At 37.9% G+C, this 25,341-nt stretch overlaps 1 protein-coding gene across 1 annotated transcript; it reads right to left on the bottom strand.

Moving 5' to 3' along the window:
- Nucleotides 1-280: 280 nt before the first annotated feature.
- On the bottom strand, nt 281-20,102 carry SC5D (sterol-C5-desaturase). Its single transcript, XM_012470271.2, has 5 exons — nt 20,029-20,102; nt 9,497-9,716; nt 8,616-8,748; nt 6,924-7,024; nt 281-6,337 (listed from the first exon to the last, which is right to left on the bottom strand). The coding sequence occupies exons 2-5, from the start codon at nt 9,704-9,706 to the stop codon at nt 5,882-5,884; spliced, it is 900 nt and encodes a 299-aa protein (XP_012325694.1). The 5' UTR covers nt 9,707-9,716; nt 20,029-20,102; the 3' UTR covers nt 281-5,881.
- Nucleotides 20,103-25,341: the final 5,239 nt, after the last annotated feature.

The raw sequence follows: 25,341 nt of genomic DNA, 5'->3' as shown, positions 1-25,341 counted from the left end.
TCATTAGTCACAGAAAAATGCAAATTAAGTCATAGTGGGACACTACTTCACACCCACTAGAACGGTTACAAACAAGGACTGACAGTACTGTTAGTGAACATGTGGGAAAAATGGAATTCTCATCATTGGTAACAGGAAGGTAAAATGGTACGACTAATTTGGAAAATAGTTTCAGTGTTTCATAAAATTAAACACATACATATATATCTCTTCCCTATGACCCAGCAAATCCAACAGATATTTACCAAGGAGAAATAATAACATATATCCACACAAAGACTTGCACACAAATGTTTGTAGCAACTTTATTCATAATAATCCCACACTGGAAATAACACAAATATCCATCAGTAAATATATAAACAAATTGTGGTATACTACAATGAAATACTATTCAGAAATAAAAACAACTACAGACATATGCAACAGCTTGTATCTCTAAAAATGTTAAGCTAAAGAAACTAAACACAAGAGTACGTACTATCTAATTTATATGAAATTCTGAAACAGGGAAGAAAATAACCTTCCTGTAACAGAAGGTGGATCAGTGGTGACCTACGGCTGGGGAGAATAACTGCAAAGGGAAAGGAAATTTATTCTGGCAAGAAAATGTTATTTATCTTGATTGGGGGTAGTGGTTACCTGGGTGTTCACATTCATCGAAGCTCATTGAATTCTACATTAAAAATGGCTACACTTAATTGTATGTAAATTATACTTTCATTAGGTCGATCAGAAAGAAAAAAGTCCCAGTGAAGGGACAGACAAAAGTCACCACACCAGTGTCTGTTTTAATATTTGAATGTGCACTAAATTTCTAGGTTTCTATTTGTTTGATAGCACATGTCAGGGGGCCAAGTTTCCATCTAAATAAAATGGCTTAATGAGTTAAAGTATAATAGAGGAAGATACATATATATATTTATTTTTAGAGATAGGGTCTTGTTCTGTCACCCAGCATGGAGTGCAGTGGTACAATTATAGCTCATTGCAGCCTAAAAGAGGAAGATGTAACAAAACTATTCAAGAAATGAATAAAAGCCTATGGTATAAATGCTTTTAAATTGAGTGATTAACTTTTGATATGCTATTTTGTGTTTATCTTAGAATCGTGAGTTATCAAGTGTTTAGAAAAATCTGTCAAGTACACAAGTCTGCCTTTTTGGTAGTTGGATCAAAATATTTAATCTTTTATCAAATGTTTAAGAAAATGTGATTCAGAAAATATGTAAGGGTATTAAATGTTCAGGATAATTGGAACTTACAAATTTAGTTAAAGAAATGGAAATATAATTTCTCATTTTTAACAATTACAGTACTTATAAGATTTCCAAGTTAAGCTTAGAGATTTTTAAAAAGCTGTATTTTAAACGTATTTTAATAAAGCAAATATTAAAACAAGTATTTATAAGTATTTTTTTCATACCAAAAACCTGCTTTGACAGTAAAGCTTGTTGACTCATGGTTCAAACACTTCCTGCCTTTCTTAAGAAATTTATTCTGCTTTTCAAGGAAGGTATGTTTTTTTCTATTTCATCTACAAACCTTGTAGACTGGCCTTATGGTTTATAGCAATACAAAAACACACAAAGTGAAGTGTTTTTTAAATGAAATTATGTAACAACAAATAATGTATGTATTTTACCGCTCTTACAAAGATAACTTAGAGTAAATAATGTTAACAATGTCAGTTGTACTTATATGAGTTTTCTCTGTACCCTTTATCTCTATTTCAGCTCAATGTCTTGCACCCTCCTATTTTAAGGTGAAAACATCTAGGCTTTTGCCCCTGCAACTGATTTCTATTGAGGGCCTATCGAGGTATAATGATAATAATCATGGAATCTAGAAAGAAAAAGCATTAAGCACAATTTACGTGAACAGTAGCTTCAGTTAACATTTAATTGGATGCTTCTAACTTATTTTTTCTTACTAGATAGGCAGTGTTTTAATCAATTTACAGATGGAGAAACCACAATCATGCAATTTGCAAGTGGCAGAGCCCTATTTAGCTCCAAAGCTCTTGTTCCTCTGAGATGAAGTTATAGCTGAAACTCCTAGGTTTGCCCTTTCTTGATGTAACCAACTAATATCTTTGAGGATCTTTTTCCTTTTACCCAGAGTACTGTGTTAAGTGCTGAGTATACAGATTCATTCAACCCTCTAACCAGTTCTTGTATTACTGATTCATCTGTGGTCAAAATCTGGAATACTGGTGGGTTTTGTTTCCAAAGGGTTATGACTCTGAGTGACAAAAGAAGGAGTTTATCCTTGATGTAGGGACCATCTTTGATTTCTTGTTACTTCCCCTTTTGACCCCTCCAAGGCACTTAGCAGATGTCAGCTAATGAATAAATGAGAAACAAATTGTTGGCTAAAAAGACAGCATCAGAAGAGATTTAAAATTTGTACCTAGTGCAGTGCTTGGCAACTGTCAGGGATTTATTAAATATATATTGAAGAGAATGACATTTCTGCCGTTTTATCAATAAATCCAACAAAGTATTTATTGAACCTTAACCACGTCTTGGACATTTTTTGACAATAAGTGGTTTAATACAATGATGATTCAGATATAATCTCTACTTCCAAGGAATCTGGCATCTAGAATGGATAAGGCACACATAAAAATAATAGGTGATAGCGGTAAGTGCTGAAATCAGACTGTCATTCAAGTGTTATGAATTTGAAGAAGTTGGGAAGATCAGGAATGGAAGTTTCTTCCCCCTTGTCTTATTCCATTTGTACTGCTTTAACAAAGTATCTTCAACTGGGTAATTTATAAATAATAGAAATTTATTTTCTTACAGCTCTGGAGGTTGAGAAGTCAAGGCTAAGCACCAGTGGGTTTGGTGTCTGCTGAGTCCCCAGTCTCTGCTTCCAAGTGGTACCCTGTTGCTGGGTTCTCACATGTTAGAAGAGACAGAAGGGCTGAACGGCTGCCTCACACCTCTTTAAATCATTAATCCCAGAGCCCTCATGACTTAATCACTCCCTCAAGGTCCCACCTCTAAATGCTATCACACTGGCGAATAAATTTCAACATACGAATTCTGGAGGAGACATTCAGACCGTTGCACCCCTCAAGTTGGTAAGTGTCTTTGAGTATCTTTTTTTTTTTCATGCTCTGTGTGGCAATCTCATGATTTCAAACTTCTCTTCTATCTGGGTTCATCCCAAATACCTTTGTTCTCAGTTGTCTCCCTGGTTTCCATCCTTTTCCCAGACCCTTTTTCTATATAAATCACTTGCCTGCACTGTAAACTCCATGTATCAAAAAACTGGACTTGTAATTCTCTTCCAAATCTGTCCCCAGCTTTTAGAAGATGGGAAGAAAACATGATACAGGGGAATGAGGAAATTCACACTCAGTAATGCAGAGACAGGAAGGAAGACAAAGACTCAGTCTCTAGGTTTCTGAAAGGTCTTCTCGAACCAAATCCACCCACTTCTCAATTTCTATCACAAAAGTAGAAAACATAACCTTGATTTTCACTTTCTGTCCTGTAACTATAAAAGGTTTCGAAGTCACCTGTAGAAGGTAATTTTGGTCCTCACTTCCATGAATATTCTCTGACTTCCTCTAATAGAAAATAGGAGAATGTGGTGGTAGTGTATATTAAAATGTTAGGACTACTTACATAACACTCCTTTAAAAGATCAGAATTTGACATGGGTGAAAGGGCAGAGGCAAGTTTCATTATTCCTAACACCTATGAGGAAGCCTCTGTCTTCCTCACAGGAAGCTGTTCTTTCTTCTCTATTAGCTATATAGGAATGAGAATCTAGAAGAAACTTTAACATTCATATAGGAGTTATTTAATTAAAGACACTAAGACGATTAGTGTATGGATAACTTGAAATACTTTATGGCTCATTCACCACTTCAACATCAAGAAGAGGGGAATAAATAACACAAATATGGCAAACTGGTTAGCTGCTCAAGAAAATGGTGACCCGTTCTTTCCAGGCACACAGCTGGGCAGATTTTCCAAAATCTCTCTAGGTGGGCCATATGACCGAGCTCTGTCCAAAGGAACATGGGCAGAAGAGATATGCACCACTTCCAGGCCTGACCCATAAACATTTTCCACGCAGACTTTTCCTTCTTTCCCTATGTGCTCCTTCAACAAAGAGGGCTCTATGGACAGTGAGAAAGGCAGAGCCCCAAGAGGAAGGAGCCTGGGTTGCAGAATGACTAGGTGGAAAGCTGTCCACTGACCACAAACATCCACATGGGACACTATATGAGAGAGAAACAATCCTTGGAAGAGTTACTTAACTTCTTTGGGTCCCAGTCTCCTGGCAAGGAGGAAAAGCTCAATAAACATTAGCTGTCCTTATATTAGGAAACAAAGTTTACTTTTCCTTAATTTCCTTTTCTTGGGCAAGGTGAAGCACTGGGAGTGGGTGGGATTAGTGAAAAGCACTAAACGACCACTTGCCCATTACAAAATACTAATTGGTACATCTAAATAAGACGACACTGTGACGATAACTCAAAGATTAAAGACATTTTCTTCTGGACCCCAGACACTAGATTTTATGACTGGTTTCTTGCTAAAACACTCAAATCTAGTTAAAATGTGAAATATAAACAGAATGTGGTACCCGGTTTTTTCTCCCCTTGACACTGAGTATCTGGGGACGTTCTGAAACACATTTAACAATCCACATCATTTCTGTGGCTTCAAATTGGCACAAAATCTGTACAAAGAATACTTTGTGCTGTTATAATATTAACTAATACAGTTTAATTATAATGATCAACTTTTATTGATTTTACATAAATAGCTTATAGAATGCCTTTACAAACTATGTTTTTGCAATATATTTACATTACGACACACATTTCCTTATGAAAGTATTTGTTAAATCTTTTTTGCACAGAAAGTAGGGAAAAGTGAGGGGAGAAGAGGAGGAATACGATTTTAAAACTAATCGTCAGCAATGGGCCTAGGTATTTGGCAATTATTTCCTTTTACAAAAAAATCACAGGTTTGTAACTTTGAAATATCAAAAGTGCAGTGCATCAATTTAACTAAACAATCAGTAGTGCCTAATATATTATTTGGGCATCAAATTTCTCTTTCTAAATACATCCAGATTCACATATTTTTACTCTTATTAAATAATGGTTTTAAATAATAACCATCACAATGTTTAGTTACATAACCCCAGATCTGGATTCAATCATGGTGGTATCGATATTTTTAAATTCCAATTTATTTATTCATGAGTAAAATGTAATAGAGGACAGTGTGCCCAGAAAATGAGCCTCCTATATATAGGAAGACGATAGTCTTATTATACCTGCCATCAATTAGGTCATTTAGATAGCCTCTAATGTATCAGAATTTTTTTTTCCACACTGATGTTTTGACCTGAATAAAGTACTACAAGTCACCGTTCTCATACCAACATTGCAGAATTAACCTCTCCTGAAACAAGAAATAGTCTTTACATTAGTATTTCTTGAATGGTGCTTAGTCTTGGTATTATTAAGCACAATGATTCTTAACAAAAATGAGTGGATTAAGGCAAATGGATATAGCCTAGTCCCCTCAATAATTTATTCTCTATCTTATTTAAAATCATTGTTGAGACTATACAAACTACAGATCTGCTGCTAGAAAGACACAAGTTGTCCCCTGGACGACATGTGGCATTTTAAGCATGAGATTAAAATCCTGGTGGTCACAGCATCTTCTCCTGACCTACGCTTATGATCCTTCCTCAGCAGTGCCCACAATGCTGATTTCCAAATGATACCATTTACTATGTATCCTGGATGTATGTAGATTATTTTTTCCTTATTAAAAAAAAAAAGAAATATTATATTCCCTTCTTCGTCCTTACTTAAGAATAATTGGGCAATAATCTATTCAGTCTTCGTAAACTCTCCATTGAATAATTTTTCATTCTTACAACCATTTCCTGCATGGCTGCTGCACTTTCCTTCTGTCATGTTCTTCACATAACTGAGTGGTCCCTTCCCCTCAAAGGAGGAAGGATTTTTGAATGAGCCTCCAATCCTATCCCACAAAGTAAAATACTGTCCATAATTATAGTCAAAGAACATATGGTGGTCTGTATGATGAGCTGAGCCATTAATAAACGGCTGTAAGATTTGGGGGACACGAAAATCACCATCATGAATGGAAATTGTCCAGATATTAACCAAGATGTACAGACTTAAATAAACCACCTTGTGTAACGGAAAGATAAAAGGGTATACATGGTAAGGTAGACTCTGAAGAAAGCCATCGACAGGGTGAAAAGCGTGACTTGCAAATGGAGTAGGAATCTTCCAAACATGATGAGGTTTATGTAGGTGCTACAGAAGAAAAGGACACAATTAGCCCCACAGACTTTACCCTGTACAACATTCAACCTAGCTTCTCGTACTCACGTTGTGGAAACAACCTAACTAAAAAGTCCTGTAGAAATCAGCAGAATTATTTTATAAAATGCCCTTCTTCTTTGCCCTAAAACAGTACAATTTTGTATGGATTTATGGGTACAAGTGCAGCGGTGTTCTATGGATATACTGCATAGTGGTGAAGTCTGGACTTTTAGTGTACCCAGCACCTGAACACTTAAACAATACACACTGTACACAATAGGGAGTGTCTCATCCCTCACTCCTCTCCCATCCTCCCACCTTCCGGAGTCTCTAATGTCTATTATTCCACTCTGTGAGTCCATGTGTACCTATTGCCAGAACAGAAGAATTTTAAGACAGCCCCTTAGATCCATAAAGAAGCATATGAACAAACTGCACCCTGCACCTGTTATGATTATGGCTACTTAGACATTTAATATGGTTAGAGGAAAATTCTTGGAAACAGAGAACAGAATTTATAATCATACATTGCTGAAATGTGTAACTTTTTTTCTCTTTTTCCCACAAGTGACTTTACCTTATATACCAGTCTATGATGAAGGCCTCTGTGAATCCAGTAGATGAACATGTCAGTGAAAAAGAGGAAAGATATTACACTGACAACGAGTTCAAGCAATCCTAGATAAGAAAATGGGAAACAGAAGAATCAAAACTCAGCTCCTAGGATTAGAGGTCACTTTTCACATGTCCATCTAAGTGCAAAATTGGATCCTAGCCTCAAACACTATCAACGATCTGTTTTGGCTAATTCAATATATTATAAACTAATCTCTCCTGACTTCCTAGAATCCAGTCATTTCCTGATTTCCCTCTCATAAGTACTTGAAATTTTCTACCTAAAGTACTTCTTAATTAAACTATAAAGATATTTATGAGACAGGATACTCCTGACATCTTTATATCTAAATCTCTGAGAATAATCACTTCCTTCATATTAATCTTCCTAAAACCTATCTTTACACATTATCTCCCTGCTTAAAATGTACTTTCCACGCAATACTTTAAATTTAGCATTTATTCCATACTCCAACCCTTTCGGATCTTTCCAACCTCATCACTCCTGTATTTCTGCTCTAACCGGACAGGTTTACTCAATGTCCTCTCAACGTCTTCGAAGTCTTACCTCTGTATCTTTCCTCATAGGGGTCCAAGAACCTAAAATACCCCCCTCCCTTTATTTTTACTCATAATCATATCCATTTTTCAAAGCCCAGCCAATTCATTACCCTAGTATATAATTTTTTGTTCCCTCTTCTAAATAAGTAACTTATTAGTTAATGAGCGGGCGTGCTGGTGCCAGCAAGCCTGAGTTCAAGTCTCAGATCTGCTACCTACTTGTTACTGAAACTTTAAGTACCCCTCATTGACTCATCTATAAAAGGAGCACAGTGATAGCACCTGTCTCATAGAATTGTAGGAAAAAAAAATGGATTGGTATTTGTGAAGAGCTGAGGACTGTCACCGACACATATCAGCCTTCAATAAATACTATGATTCTTGCTTTATACATACTAGATCCTAGAAATGTATCTTGAAAAACTTTCAAAATTTCATAAAAGTTTAGTCACTGCAGGACTGTTTATAATACAAAAAAGAGTAATGATCTGAAGGTCTAACAATTAGGTATCATTTCCATAACTTATGAATATCCACACAATACTATGACTAATGTATTACATAATCTCAATATTTATTGGCATGAAAATACAACCATATAAGTTGCTAAGCGAAAAAAAAATTAAGAGTCCAAATTACTATGCACCTCAGGACTTCATCTGTGAAATGTAAACAATGAAGTATATAGGCACAGAAAAGTGGATGGACATATGCCAAAAGAGTTACAGTTTCTAAGACGCAGAATAATGGATTTTAAACATCTGTATTTTCTAACTTTCAGCAATTATCATAAGCTACTCAAGTTATTTTTTTAAAAGTTGAATAATAGAAAACAAATGCAAGCACCCATCTCTGATCACTCCAATCTTCCACCAGACCCAATCTCATCTACAACAGACTTTAAAATTGATAGAAAAAAGTAAAGAAATGTACACGTGGCAAGACAAGAACACATGAAAATAGAACATTAAAAACAACAGAATAATTTGTAATTATTTTAAAGGATGAAAAAAAAAGAGGCAGATTAATTTTTTTAAGGAAACTAACCTGTGCTTAGACTACTCTCTTCCTGACACTCATGTTATTTACTTACCATATGGAAACTCTCCTAGGTCATCATGTAATTTGCTGTAACCTCTTATCTCCAGCAGGAACAGTGCAACAGTAGGTATACTCATCCATGGCAATGCCTGGACAGTAAACTTAATCTCTCGATGGACTTGATTCTGAAAGTGAAATTTCCAATACTTAAAAATCACAAAATCTGTGTTAAACAAAACTAGCATAGAACTGTTCTGGACTGGATTTTTAAAATCTCTTTTACATGAAGGGGCTTACCTCCAAACTGTTTCTATTAAAATTTTAAATACATGAAAATTGGTATGTAAGAAAATCATTCCTTTTGTACTGAGCAAATGCAGTAAGTATTTAAAATTATGAAACCTTTTCTTCTTCCCATAAAATCTGTATTCTAAACTCCATTTCTTTCCTAATTAACTTCCATCCCCAATCCTCTCTTTTTCTTTTTGCTGTTCAATTCCTGGAGTCACTGACAAGTACAAATAACTGAAATTTTAAAATGATTATAAACAACTTTAAAACTATTGAATTTGAATCCCCTATCTAGCCAAAAAACAAAACACGGTAAAAAAATTTCAGTTTGTGAAAGTCACATATTAAAATAATTACATAAATGTATGCATTTATTTATTCATCAATATCAGTATAGAAATGCTCCAATATGCATCTAGCAAGATAAGATACTACTCTTATAGTTTTATTAAAATGTTAGATTTGTTTAAATTAATGGAAGGAGAGATGGGATTAACCCTTATGATAATATCTAACCCATTTGTGGCTAGTCTCCAAAATTTTATTTAATGGTTACATATAATCTGCATAATCTAAAAATCTCAGAAATATATCATATTGTTATTTTTACCGTAATAGAAAATAGGTTAAAAAATTTCATACCTTTAAAAATTGTGGATGTTTCATTAGTGCATGATCGAAGACAAAATAATAGCTCAATGTTGCACATAAGAAATAAAGGATGTAAGCACCAATATTTGCTACAATCAGAAGACTAATAGCTTGTCGGAGGATGTCATCTTCTGGCCACGTAGCTGGATATATGTATGGTGTAAAAAAATAATAATCTGCAACACTGAGTACAAGGTCCATGGCTTAGCCCCTAAAAGATAAGCATGTGTGACAATTACTTACAATGTCTACATTTTTCCAAGCAAACACTTTTCAGAAATCCTATATCTGAAGTTCCTGATTTAAAAACAATCACACGTAGTATATCTGCTGCTATCAGAATCCCCTAAATGCCATCTTTAGAGCCAGAAGAGATCTTCGATATCATCTGTAGTCTAATCTCTTCACATTATGTATGGGGATACTAAAGTTCAGTTGGAGAAACTGAGGCCAAGGAAAGGTCATCAAGCTGCTAAGTGGCACAAGCTCAGATCGAATTCCATTTCAGTATCCTTCCCTATTGTGTCCTATGGCAGCATGGCAAGTAGTAAAGGTGGGAATGCAGGGGACTAAGTACTCAAATAGTTTCCTCTTTCAGCTACAAGTTTCAGTGCATCTCTCTTCTTCAAGGACTCATACTTCAGAGATTTTTGCTTCAATGCTGACACCTAAGATAAATTCCCTAAAAGATACCCGTGCTGCCACCACAACCATAGAATTGGGACTATCTGTTCTTCTGACACTCCAATAGACAGAACAAAGAAAGATGTATTATTGGTGTTAAGAACTAGAATACATTTACTTCTCTCCTTATAATATTCCTGATCAGAAGTTGGTAAATTGCAGCCCATGGGCCAAACTCAGAGGCTGTCTTGTAAAAATCTTTATAGAACACAGCTATACCCAGATGTTTATATATTACCCATGGCTGCTTTTCTACTACAAAGGCGGGCTTGTATCACTGCAACAGAGACAGTATGGCCCGCAGAACCAAAGGCATTTACTACCCAGCCATTGACAGATAGTTTGCCAACTCCTGTTTCAGATGCTTAAACTCTAAAATACTTTAAACAATTCAGTAAATATTTAAGTCCACTCTATACTCTTGGTCCTGTTACAATACAATTTGGTGATATTATGGTCAGCTTTTGTGATCTGACTGTGGAATCTATCATTTATGATCTACTCATTCCTCACTGCATTGTTCGCACAAGAAAATGTGCTCAGAAACTAAGAACTGAAACTTCTGAGCAAGAAGCCAATCTGCAAAGTGCCTACCCACAGTAGATTTCAGGTGTTCAAATGGCCTTTATCTCCTACATACTGGGCCGAGTTAATAAATATCAATTGATGAAATAAAACAGCCCATAGGTAAGGAAAATTCTGAAAATACTTACTTACTTCTTTGTAGCCTATTTCCTCCACTCCACTAGATTCCCTATGAGATTTCTCCACTAAATCCCCACAGGGATTTAAGAAAGTTTCTTAAAAAATAATACACACATACTTCAAAATGAGAAACCAATCGGAAAAGATATACAGTGAAGTCTTGCTTCCATCCATGTCACTGTAAACCACACCATCATTTTACTTCCACTTCTCTGGGTGACCATATCTATCCATTTCCTGAGAATCCTTACAGTGTTTGTTAATGTAAGATGGAAGAACTACAAATTTTTCTCTCCTTCCTTACATAATGTGGCACATTATATATACTGTGAAGTTCCTTTTTTAAAACTGAATATATATCTTGGAGATCTTTCCATCTCTACATAAAGATCATGCTCCCCCCTTTTTTTTATTTTTAATGAAACAGGTTTATTGAGATACAATTCACATACCATAAAATTTGCTATTTTAAAGTATATGATTCACTAGTTTTTCAGCATATTCTTAGAGCTATCCAATCATTACCACTATCAAGTTTCAGAACATTTTCAGTACCCCAAAAAGAAACCCCAACGCTACACTGTTGAGCTTCTTGGATGTGTAAAGTTTTTCATCAAATTTGGAGATTCTGGGGCCACTCTTTCTTAAACTTTCTCTGCATTTCTCTCTTCTCCTTTTGGAACTCTTATTATGTTTATGTTGAAATGCGTGATGGTGTTCCCCCAAGTCTCTGTTCATATTTCTTCATTTTCTTTCTCTTCCCAGCTGTATAATCTCAATTGACCTATCTTTAGGTTGTGTTCTGTTGGCTCAAATCTGCTCTTAAGCAAGACAGCTCATTTCAATCACTGTACTTTTCAAATGCTGTGTTTTCATTTGGTTCTTTTTAAAATAAGTTTTATCATTTTATTGATATTCTCCACTTGGGAAGAAATTGTTCTAATATGTTCTTTTTATTACTTAAACATGGTGTATCTTATTATTTGTTATTTAAACATGGTATTCCTTACTATTTGTTATTTAAACATGATGTTCCTTAGTTCTTTTATAACATATTTGTAGTAGCTGATTTAGAGTGTTTGCCCTGTAAATCCAACATATGGGCTTTCTGAGACAGTTTATACTGACTGTCTTTTTGTGTGTATAAGCCATATTTTTCTGTTTGTGTGTTTTGTAACATTTTGTGGAAAATGGAACACTTTAAGTAATATGATGGGGTAACTCTGGAAATCAGACGTATGCACCACAGCCCATCCTGCCCCAGGGCTTTAAGTTGCTGTTGTTGCTGTGCCGTAAGTGACTCTCTGGACTAATTATATACCTGTTTTCTTTGTTGTGTCCAGCTACAAGTCTCTTACTAATAACTGGAAGGATTTTCTTAAATGCCTTGAACCAGTAAGTCCCCCAGCATTTGCCAAGATGCTGTGTTGGGCCATGCTTTCAATACTTCTGTCGTCAGTCTAAAACTCTGACTGGCCTGAACTTTCTGCTTGCATAAACCCTCAAGGTCAGCCAAAGAAGAGAAATGAGGGCCTTCTCCCCTTTCTTGGGTATGTGCAACAGCCCTTCTCACAGGAATCATTCTAGATTCTCAGGAAAATATCAGAGCTTTTCAAAGCCCCCTATGGATATCTCATTTCTGTGTCCCCTTTTACGTATTGCTGGCCAGGCTTTTGTTAGTGCCAGCTGATAACAGTGCCTCTAAGACCTGTTATGTTAAATAATGATTCTTCTTGACAAATACCCTGGGGCAGGACAACATTGAGCAAGCTCTAAGACAGGTCATATAAACACAAGCCTTGAGAACTGCCAGAGAGGTCAAGTGGTGATGATTCTCTGGGTTGTGGCCTTTGGTGGGGCTGCAAACCTGTTCTGTACCTTCCACGGTTGCTAGGTTGCTGTTTTTCATAGTTACTGTGTTGTAAGGCTTAGTTTTCAAGGCTACCATGAAGCTACGGAAAGGGGGATGGAAAAAGATGAAAAATGCTACAAAGCTAATTGTTCTTACTGAGATTCAACCATTTTTCTCAAATAAAGGCTGTTAAGATTATTGTAAAGCTGTAACTTGTGAAGTTTTAATTTCTAGAGTTCTAAAAAAGTTGATTCTGACAACTTCTGTCATTTTTTTGTTGCTCTTTATAAAGAAGAGATTTTCAGAGATTCTTACTCTGCTATTCTGGAAGTCACCATCTCCTCCTTTTTTTATAGTACAGGTCTACTACCATTCTTAATTAAAACATTTGGCATCAGATGTATTTTGGAATTCAAAATTTCTATGAATACATTTTGCAAAGGTCAAAACTTCACCCTGTCCTTAAACACATCAAATATTTGTGTGTGTGTGTTTTTAAAATTATTTATTTATTTAGAGACAAGGTCTTGCTCTGTCAATCAAGCTGTAGTGCAATGGTATGATCTCAGCTCACTGCAACCTCCGCCTCCCAGGCTCAAGTGATCCTTCCAACTCAGCCTCCTGAGTAGCTGGTACTACAGGTGTGTACCACCATGTTCAGCCCATTTTTGGGGGGCGGGGATAGAGTCTCACTCTGCCACCCAGGCTGAAGTGTAGTGGCATGATCCTGGCTCACTGCAACCTCCACCTTCTGGGTTCAAGCGATTTTCCTGCCTCTGTCTCTCGGGTAGCTGGGACTACAGGTGCCCACCAGCCAACAGCATTTCTTCAACATCAGCTTCTCCGGACATATTTATGGCTTTGGCCATTAAATGTATGGTATAATTAAAGAGATTAGGTATTATCATCTCATTAGTGATAGAAAATCCTTCAAAGTATCTACAGGTTCATTTTCAAACCCCATTGTCAGCTAAAATGTTAAACATTTATTATTGCTGATTTATCAACATCATTTCAAGTATTAAGTAATTTTGAAAACAGGATCTTTACAACTGAAGTCTTAAAAGAAGTTTTGATTCCTAGGCCTCCCTTAACTGTGCAAGCAATACACTTGATTTTTCCCCGAGTGTAACACTCCTTGGAGAAAAAGGTTGTATTCTGGCCAGGCATGGTGGCTCAGACTGCAATACCAGCACTTGGGAGGCAGGCTTATTGCTTGAGCTAAGGAGTTGGAGAACAGCCTGGGCAACACAGTAAAATCCCATTTCTATAAAATATACAAAAATTAGCTGGGCGTGGTAGCACAGCCCTGTGGTCCCAGCTACCCTCAGAAGGCTAAGGTGGGAGGACTGCTTGAGGAGTTCAAGGCTGCAGTGGGCCATGATCATGCCACTGCACTCCAGCCTGCGCAACAGAGCAAGACCCAAAGGAAATGACTGTATTCTGGTCACAGTGAGGGAAAAGTAAATGATAAAATGTTTTTAACATAACATACAGCTGAGGAGAATGCATAAAAGAGCTGTCTAGAAATACTGAACTTTTCAATTGACTCTGGCCATACTTTTAGATATTTTTCACCACACTGCTTCCTGCATTTCAATTTATTTCTTGTTAAGACTAACATACATCTTTCAGTAGCAGTTCATTATATATGCCAGCTTTTTTCATGATCAACAAAGAAATCAGTGGCATCTGTTTACTTCCTATCGTGAAATCCACTTAACCAAAACATTGTTTGAATCTTCATTTTCGGTCCTGTGCAATCTCTCCCTATTTTTCATCAATTCTTAATTCTTACTACCACTATAAAATATCCACAATCTGTTTTTCTATTATTTAAGTCACATATGGTGGTAGTTCCCACACTGCCACGTTCAACCCAAAGTAACATAAAAATAAACAACACCAGAAATACCTGGTAGGTGTGCCAAGACATGACGGGCACCCCGGTCAGCTGGAGTCAGAATTTGTCATCAAATTTGAGAGCAGAACTTAAAGCAAAAACAAAACAACTTTTTGTTTTTTCAGGGCTTTCCAGACTTGCAAATTGTGACTAGGGACTATGGACCTGTGTCCCTTTGTGTGAGTTCAGCTGAATTCTGTCTAATTCAGTGTTACATATGTGTTTACTTAACACATATCTAGATATTTGGATAGGTTCCAATGTTTTGCTATTACAAATAATGCTACAATGACAAGCCCTGCATTAGGCAGATTTCTAAAACCAAAAGAGCTGAGCCAAAGGGTTATGCACTCATAACTTTTGTAGATACTTCTAAATTTCTCTCCATAGGGTTGTAACTACTTCACGGTCCTCAAACGATGTAGGATAGTACTTTACCTACTTCTCTACAATCTTACTAACAGGGGATATCATCAAACGTCCACATATTCATCAGGAAAGAAGGGCTATCTCGGGGTATACTTGATTTGAATCTATCTTAATATGAGTAAAGTTGAGCATCATTCCATATATTTAGAATAATTTATTTTTTTCCTGCATTTATCTGTCTTTATCTTTTGTCCATTTTCCCACTGGGTTTTTAGTATCTTTACAAAAGTCAAATTCTAGAAGCTCCTTATATATTAGGGAGTTTGGTGGTCCTTCATTCATGATATGAATTATAAACATTTCCTCACTTTGTCAGGGAAATAAAAATTTAATTAGCACCAAATGCCAGATATCAACATATATCCCTCATCATACATGCCATTGTTAATTCATTCAAATAAGAACTTATTAAGTGTTAAGCACTACACTAGGTAGTGAGCATACAAACATTAAAAAGACACAGTCTAAATCAGTCTTGAAGGTAAGGCAACTACAAAAACAATTACATAAATATGACATGTGCTGTAATACAGATATATATGCAAATTCTATAAAACCAGCAAAGACAACACAACTATCTCAGTTTATGGTAAGAGGCTTCCTAGTGAATATGACATTAGATTTGGACTTGGAAGGATATCATCAGAAAGAAAAGCTTAGGGATAGCCATTCCAAAGAGAAATCACAACTGCAAAGCAAGGGAAGAGCATGGTGTATTCATGGCTCACTGGGAATGGTTGCTGGGCATTAGGGTGATAGGGGTGGAGCAGAGGGAAAAACATGTTAGGGAATGGACTTGTAAAGGAGATTGCTGTTAGACTATGTATGGAGGGATCTGTTATCCTGCTGAGGAATTTGGACTTTCTTTCACACACTATGGGGAGACACTAAAGATTTCTGGGGAGGAAAAAAAAGATACAATTAGACTCATATTTCATAAAAACCACTGCATTAGAAATCTGGAGTACTGGGCCAGGTGAGGTGGCTAATGCCTGTAATCCCAGCACTTTGGGAGGCTGAGGTAGGAGGACTGCTTGAAGCCAGGAGTTCGAGACCAGCCTGGGCAACACAGCAAGACTCTGTCACTACAAAAAAAGAAAGAAAAGAAATACGAGTTATCGGTGAGAAGAAGGGAGACTAGTTTGGTTGTTCCTGTGGTAGACTAACCCAGAGAAAATGACAGCCTGACCTCAGGCAGTGGCTGTTAGACGAGCCAACAGAGATTTCGCAAGTAAAAACATCCACAGGATTTGGATAACTTACAGATGCTGGAATATGAAAGGCAGAAAAATCTAGGATGACTGTGAGATTTTAGCTGGTCTGAGTAGATGGTGATGTCATTGTAACTGAAATAGGGAATACTGACAGAGCTAGCAGATTTGGGTAGGGTAGGAATAGGGGATAGGTAAGGAATGATGGTGTGAACGGAAAATAAATCTTGGGGCTCCAAAATCACTAAGCTAAGAGGAAAGTCAAGCTGGGAACTATGTTAGGCAAACCTGCCTCCCATTTTATTCCTAAATAAGATAGTTACAAAAATAAGAAGCCACATCTCTCCCTCGCAATTTGCCCTCAGAAAATTCCTTTGTGGACAAAGGACAAACAGAACTCAAAGTCATCCCTCTGAGCCTCACCTGAAACAAATGCATATCTGATTGCTTCCTCTGCCCTACTGTTTACGTAAAAATGCAGATTTACTGAGCCAGACTAAATTGTGTATCCAGTGGAAAGCTAATCAAGGACTCAAAAGAATGCAACCTTTGTCTCTTATCTACTTATAACCTGGAAGCCTCTACTGTGAGTTGTCCCCCCTTACCAGACGCAACCAATGTACATCTTACACATACTGATTGATGTCTCATGTCTCCCTAAAATGTATAAAAGCAAACTATATCCTGGGCCACCTTAGGCACATGTTGTCAGGACTTCCTGAGGCTGTGACGTGGGTGCATCCTTAACTTTGGCAAAATAAACTTTCTAAATTGACTAAGACCTGTCTCAGATATCTGGGGTTCACAATGGGTTCAATGTAGATCTTAAAATCTAATTATCTGGCTCATCTTATATCCTAGACATAAGCAATAGGCCACATGTAAACATAAATGTGAAGTTCACAAGCGAGGCTAGTTGTATACAGGTAGTAGTTGAAGTTATAAGGGTGAGGACTGTCAAGGGAGGTGGTGTAGCAGGGACAGTGTACTAAGTATGTAGTACCAGAGGGAGATAAACATTTAATAACTGAAAAGGATATTGCTACATCACTAAAGGTTAGTAAGAGTTGATGAACCAATCTACATGTTCCCTACAGTGCCAGGTAGCCCTAATTCTATACAATACCTAGAACAGTATATGGTGCAACCAAAAAGGACACAAACATTATGTTTGATTGTCGTAAGGTTTAGAGACTAAGTAGCCTTTCGACATCATTTGACCCACAAAAGGTACTCAATAAAATAGGACCTATATTGTTATCATTGTTACAGCAGTCAAAAATGAGTCAAAATTACTTCAATGAAGATAAAACAGGTACCACTTGATTTTTCTTTGAAAAATAATTGATAGTTAAATATTACTAGTACATAGTAATATTTACTATATACTAGGTAATGTAAATATTTTACATATATTAACTCATTTAACCCTTTTGAGAAACCCCAAAAGTTAGGTATTAGTATTATTTTATAGATAAAGAAGCTGGACTTTTTTTTATCTTTTATAGATACAAAAATTTTAAGTAACTTGCACAGGATCCTAAGAGTAAATAAATGCTAGAGCTAGGATGCAAATACACAAATACATACAATCTGGTTGCAAAGTCTGTGAACTTCCGCCAAGTTCTACTGCTTCTTCACCACTACTTCAAGTTGTAACCCCTGAATTTTCTTTTTAATTCTCAGTGCCTCTACAAGCTCATACAATTTTAAGGGGTTATAAGCCCTGAAGTAAGGGATTCCAAAGACCCTAAATTAAGTACCACTGCTTCAAACGGAAGCTTAAATATTTTGTCCTTGCAGAATTAAAGAAACCTTTTCTTAAAATGCAGTTACAATAACAATATCAGGCTTAGAACAACTCAGTCTACTATTACCTTTCTGCTTCACTTAAAAAGTATAGAAAATAGGACAGGCGCCGTGGCTCATGTCTGTAATCCCAGCACTTTGGGAGGCTGAGGCAGGTGGATCACCTGAGGTTGGGAGTTCTAGACCAGCCTGACCAACATGGAAGAAACCCATCTCTACCTAAAAATATAAAATTAGCCAGGTGTGGTGGTGCATGCCTGTAACCCCAGCTATTTGGGAGGCTGAAGCAGGAGAATCGCTTGAACCTGGGAGGCAGAGGTTGTGGTGAGCTGAGATTGCACCATTGTACTCCAGCCTGGGCAACAAGAGCAAAACTCCATCTCAAAACAGAAAAAAAAAGTACAGAAAATAATAGCTAATATTCATTGAGAACCAGGTATTTTTGTACAACCTCATCTACTCTTTATAGCTCTATGAGATAGGTACTTCTATAATCCCCACTTTATAGATAGGGAAACAGAGGTCAGGAGTATTTAAATAACTTGTTTAGTAACAAGCAACAATAACAAAAAACCTGCTGGGATGTACAATCCAGAACCCTTTCTCTTTGCTATCACATTATATTACCTCTCAAGATGTTTGGCCAGGCATGGTGGCTCAGGCCTATAATCCCAGCACTTTGGGAGGCCTAGGTAGGCAGATCATGAGGTCAAGAGATCGAGACCAACCTGGCCAACATGGGGAAACCCCACCTCTACTAAAAATACAAAAATTAGCTGGGCATGGTGGCGCGTGCCTGTAGTCCCAGCTACTCAGGAAGCTGAGGCAGGATAATAGCTTGAACCCTGAGGCAGAGGTTGTAGTGAGCTGAGATAGTGCCACTGCACTCCAGCCTGGTGACAGAGTAAGACTCCGTCTCAAAAAACAAAAACAAACAAAAGTTTTATATACAGATGAGGAATTCTGAGGATGATGCTAATTAATTACATTACATAATGAATGGAAAAGCACTCTGTAAATTATCAAGGATCAATAGGTGATCCTTATTATTTATTAGGTATTAATCATTAGAAACTCTAAAAAAAATGATAGTGATATAAAGACAACTTCCCAGAGAGTTTCCTTTAAAAGTACCAAGCTGCCACAAACTTTCCAGTTTGGAAGCTTTATCTACTGAGGTCTTGTTTTCTTCACTTGTACCACCTCCAAATCTACTCTGCTGTAACACAGGGATGGTAGTATACATTATTTTTCCTTTTGTGATGCTAAAGGAATAGATTATTTCCCGTTTCCTTTTAGTTTCCTCAATCCTGGATTGTTGCCCCTCCTAATTACGCTGCAGTAACAGAAGCTTGCACTGCAATGGTCAGGAGTTCTGATACCGACCAGTTCTTGGGCCTGATTCCTTTGGAGCTTAAAAGAAAAAAACTCCTGTAAGAACGAAGGGAAAAGTAAAGCATTCGTGTTCAGCAGCCAGACCAGACTTCCCTTGAGTAAGAGATCTGCAACACCAGCACAAAACACTGCATTTTCAAGCCCGTCCACGGTGGGCTCTTTCACATCCAGGCCTCCCATGGGCCCCGCGATCCCTCTTGGGCTCCCGGGTGGCGCAGCCCCACGCCCGCAGCTCCCCCGGCACAGCCCTCACCGCCAGTCCTGGGGATGCCTGGCTACCTACCAGCCTATCCCCCCACTCGGCGCAGGACTCTGATCCGTTTCACCACCGCGTTCCTAGCACAACGCCTGGCATCCAGAGGGCACTCGCTAATCGCCCGCGGGGCAGAGAAAACCCGAGCTTCGGGTACACCCTCAACCTCGCCCACCCGAGTCCCAGGCGCTGAAGTCTCTCTATCCCTTTCAGTCCATCGCTCCCCGGCCCGGCCCGCTCAGGTGTATTCCGCTTCCTTCCCCGCCCACCCACCGACCCCACCTGGAGGTGGTCAGCCGCCGCTCCGCACGCCGCTGCTCTGCAGACTGCCCTGGCAGGTTGGCAGCCAACAAGCGGGCTGGGCCGGGAGGAGCCGAGCCGGCGCCCAGGGGATGGAGCGGCCAGCCAATCAGCGGCCGGCGCCATAAGCTGATATGACGGCAGATCGCGCGACGTGCCTGCGCGCGGCTCTCCGCGGTCACGTGGGCCCCGCGCGCTCGGCCACACCCCCTCCGTCTTCTGACTAAGGGGATGGCTGGGCGCCGGATTCTGGTACCCAGAGGGCGGAGGATGGAGTTTTGGGTTTTGCGTTTGTTTTTTCTCTTTCTTTGTAAATTGGCTCTGGTGACTGTCACTTAGAGTGGTACCAGGCAGGTTTACGATGTTTATGCAAACATTCTAGAACGGATGCCCTGCGTTGAGGGTGATAGATGACACTTCCTTTGACGCGAATGTCGGGGGCGTTTTCCCCCTCAAGGTAGGAGGCACAGACGTTCCCAAACAGGTGCTCAATGTTTTAACGCGTAGTCCCCCGCTTTTCTAGCGCTGAGTGGCTGGAGGCTCCCTGAGCCGGTTTATGTAGGGGTCTAAATGGTGACAAGATGAGGGTAAACATGGACAGAAAGCTTTTCAGAGAACAAGTTGTTGAAAACCAAAGTTGCTGCAGATCGAATTGGCTTTGATTTGCTACACGTGAATCGGGCAGCTCCCATTCCCAGAAACAGCTGAGCAGAGGAGGGTGGCTTCATAGCCAGAAGAGGACGGAGGAAAGCAGAAATAAGGTACCAAAAGATTGGTCGTTTCACAGGGACTGTCCTTAAACATGTTAAAACAGAGGGGACTGACTTGTCATACCAGCTTAGCCACTTCAAAGTGGCAAACTGGGCCACTTTATCTATTACATAAATAATGTGAAGATCAAATGATACCAATGAGGGATTTTTAAGGGGAAAAAAGACATGATTCCATCTGCCTTGAAAAGCCTTTTCTGGTAGTTAAACTTGAAATGTACATAGGATACGGGACAAAGTTAAAATTAAAATACTCTAGGTGGTTTTTTAAAAAGTGACTCAGATTATATAAGTAAAAATAATTTTAACTTTAAAAAGTTTTTTGAGTGTCTACTTCGTATAACACATCTTGCTAAACACTGGGAATGGAAAGGGATGTTACAATAATGACACATGGGTCCCCAACTTAAAGAGCTTATGTGCTATGGGAGAAATGGGCATGTATAAATAACTATGTTGCTTATTACAAGGACAGGAAATAAACAATAACTGGTGGTATAGACTGAGCACAGAGACAAAATGGCTATTCTGATGAGGGAAATCAGGGAAGGAACATTGTTTTGCCCAGTGAAATGATTTTAATGGACACTTAAAAATGTTCTTGAGCATAGAAGATGATAAAACATTTATTAAATGAATAAAAGCTCAAAAGTGAAATGTTATAAGCAAATATCAAATACCCTGAGTCTCTAAAATTTTATTGTGGAATATACCTTAGCTATTACAAGTGGTCTGTATTCTTGGTGAGTTAGGGATTCCCAAGAAATGTGCACTCACTCCTGGCAACTCAAAGTAGTCATAAGTAAACCTCAAGAGAACAATCTCGTTAAAAAAATGAATTTTAAGTGTATTTTAAAAATTATTTTACTTTAAGTTCTGGGATACATCTGTAGAACATGTAGGTTTGTTACATGGGTATACATGTGCCATTGTGGTTTGCTGCACCTATCAACCTGTCATCTAGGTTTTAAGTCCCACATGCATTAGGTATTTGTCCTAATGCTATCCCTCCCCTTGCTCCCCACCCTGTAACAGGCTCTGGTGTGTGATATCCCCCTCCTTGTGTCCATGTGTTCTCATTGTTCAACTTCCACTTATGAGTGAGAACATGTGGTATTTGGCTTTCTGTTCCTGTGTTAGTTTGCTGAGAATGATAGCTTCCAGCTTCATCTACATCGCTGCAAAGGACATGAACTCATTTTTTATGGCTGCATAGTATTCCATGGTGTGTAAGTATATTAATAGCACATCCTGGGGTGCAGCATTCCCACATGTCTTCTCTATCCAGGCACACTGATCAAATGGTAATTTGTTTATTCATTATTTACAAGGTTCTATGCCAGCCAGCCAGTGCCAAGGAATTCAGAGATAAGCCACAATACCTGCCTACATGTCTGACTGGAACATGAGCATGGAAACAAACCATTTAGTCATTTACTCAATAAATCATTATGTAATGGTGATAAGTGTCAGGTACTGTCATATGCAGAGGAGTTACATTGATAAAAGAAATAGTCTGTGCTTTAATGAAGCTTACATACTAGTAAAAAGATAGAAAATTAATAATAAATAAATAGATATGTAATACAATGTCAGATAGTGATAAATGCTATGAAGAAAAAGAAAAGGGGGTAAGAGAATCAAAATCAATGGAAGCTGTTACTTTAGACAGCATGGTCAGTCACTTTCTCTGAGAGGGCAACATTTGACCTGAACAGAGTTAGGGATCCTCATTCACTTGGAAGATTCTAAACTGAGATTGCAAGTTTGAATTTTTTTAATGAAATGTTGCCATTTAATGCATCAATAATTTATTAGCCCATGTTCATTACATAACATTATACTTTAACAAGAACACTAAATTGTTTAACAACCTTTGTCTTTACAAACATACCACAAAGGAAACTACAGATAATATAGGTTCTGAAATTAGGAAATGCAGACTCTTTCTTTCTGCATTCATTCATTTGCATTACTATAAAGGAATAATTGAGATTGGGTAATTTACAAAGAAAATAGGTTTATTTTGGCTCACAGTTTTGCAGGCTTTACAGGAAGTGTGGTGCTGCTATCTGGTTCTGATGAGAGGACCTCAGGAAACTTATAATCATGATGGAAGGCAAAGGGGGAGCAGGCCTATTACATGGAAAGAGGGAGCAAGAGAGAGGGAGGAGGCTCTCTCTTTTAAACTCAGGCTCTTTAAAACAACCAGATCTCATGTGAACTCATAGAGTGAGAATTCACTCTATTGTGAGGACAGCACAAGGCATTCATGAAGGATCTGGCCCCAACAGCCAAGCATCCCCACTTGGCCCACCTCCAACATTGGAGGTCACATTTCACCATGTGATTTGGAGGAGAAGAAACATCCAAACCATATTACTTTCTAACTGATTTTCAGCTGTGTAAAACAGAACAGACTTCTTAGTGAAATGTTGCCACTGAATGCATCAGTAATTTATCAACCTATCTTCATTACATCATGTTGGACTGTACTAAGAACACTAGGCCCCAGGTTATTTAGAGTGAATGTTTCTGATGAACTGGTTGTGCACCAGCTCAGAAGCATCTGTTTGCATGAATTTATTTTTTAGGGAGAAAAGAATCTTCATGAAAAAGGTGGATGCACAAGTGTCCAAAAATAGATTACAGAAAGAGAAAGTGTTTATTCCTTAACCTGGCCTCATGGATTGGATTTTAATTCATACTATGGTACTTTAAGCTACAAATAAAATCTTAAGCCCCCCCACGGACTGAACAGACCACCTCTTGGCCAAAGGGATCCCAGAAAAGCCTTAAAAACTTAGCCATGATAGAATGAGAGGTCAGACAGGCCTTATTTTACCCCCTCCCTTTTTAGACACAACAACTGACCAGCACTGATGTTAAAAAAAAGATTACAAAACTGACAGAACAGATTATTTGTGGCAATATGCTATCAAATTATAAACAGGACCTAAGGTTGTGCCAGGCAAGGTTAAGTCATGTACCCTACACTTAAAAGAATAAACTATGTTCTGTCACAAGATTTTTCTTTTTCTTTAGCAGCTGAACAAACACTGGCCTTCAATAAGCAGTATTAGAACAGTTTGCAGCTTCACCAGATGCTGACTTAACTGATCCCCTGTTCCACAAATCACAACTACAGCTTTTGTTGGATAAAAGACTGGTTTTAGTAACTTTCTTCTGATAAGAATACCACTGATCATGGGGTGGTCCTGATTGGTTTACAGAAGTTGCACATCAGTGTGACTTCATGACCTGAAAAAACATTTTGATGTATAAGGCCCAATTGTAATATATTTAAATGTTAAATCTTCATCCAAAAGTGACCATGGCCATATGTTACATGTATGTTTGTTTATCATGCATGTGTCAGGCTCAGCTTCATGAGTATTCATTGCTCCTCCTCTAACCTATTGAATATGCATGTTTAGCTAACGTGTTAAGCATAAAGCTCCTATTCCAACCCCTCCTTCTTCAAAGTGCCCATCTCTGATTTTGGCTAAAAGCACACTTCCCAGCTTGTGGAATGGTCACCTTGCAGTCTGTAACACTTTGTAAGAAATAAATTCTTCTCTTCTTTCTTAGATTTATAAATTGTGTAACTTTTAAGTTAACAGTACTTAACATTTTAATGATCATAGATCCCTCCAAAAATTAGATGCCAACATGAACTCAGGACATACATAAGTGCCTACAGTAGAAGTTTTTCTAATCATCATCTACTTAAGTAATATTCTTGATTCCCTTTCTGAAATATGCCAACCAATCCTCGTAAAATACTGAAGACTCATAGCTAGTAGCCTTCACTTTGGTTTACTCCTATGTATCTGCTTCCACTTGCTAAGTGGAATACTCCCCAAGAGTCAATTATGTTTGTTCCCAAACTTTTATTTCTATTGTATACCTCATACTTACATAATGTAATTTAATTGCATAAAATGATAAAATTTGAGTCTGCAAAGAAAAGAAATCATTTTCTATGAAAATCAAGAAAATGAGTGCTAAGAAAAATAGCCATTGTCAGATACTTAAGTTGTTTCCCTATCCTGGCTACTGTGAACATGCTGCAATAAACATGGAAACACAGAATATCTTTTCAGCATACTGATTTCATTTCCTGTGGATATGTACCCTGTATTGGAGTTGCTGGATCATATTGTAGTTCTATTTTTAATTTTTTTAGGAACCTCCATATCGTTTCCCATAATGGCTGTACTTATTTCATTCCCACCAACAATATACAAGTGTTTCCTTTAATCCACACCCTCCCCAACACTTGTCATCTTTCACCTATTCTATCATAGCCATCTAAGTAGGTATGAAGTAATATCTCACTGCGGTTTTGATTTACTTTTCCCTAATGATTAATGATGTTGAGCACCTTTTCATATACCTGTTGGCCATTTGTACCATTTGTATGTCTCCTCTGGGAAAATATCTATTCACGTTTGCTCATTTTTCCATTGGGCTATTTGGCTGCTTTTTGTTTGTTTGTTTGTTTTGCTGTTGAATTGTGTGA

Source organism: Aotus nancymaae, unplaced genomic scaffold (genome assembly GCF_030222135.1).
Source record: "Aotus nancymaae isolate 86718 unplaced genomic scaffold, 86718_ANA_hifiasm-v0.15.2.pri h1tg000012l, whole genome shotgun sequence".
NCBI classification, from domain to species: domain Eukaryota; kingdom Metazoa; phylum Chordata; class Mammalia; order Primates; family Aotidae; genus Aotus; species Aotus nancymaae.
The sequence above is the reverse complement of the archived record's forward strand: the minus strand, read 5'-3'. Positions and strand labels throughout refer to the sequence as shown.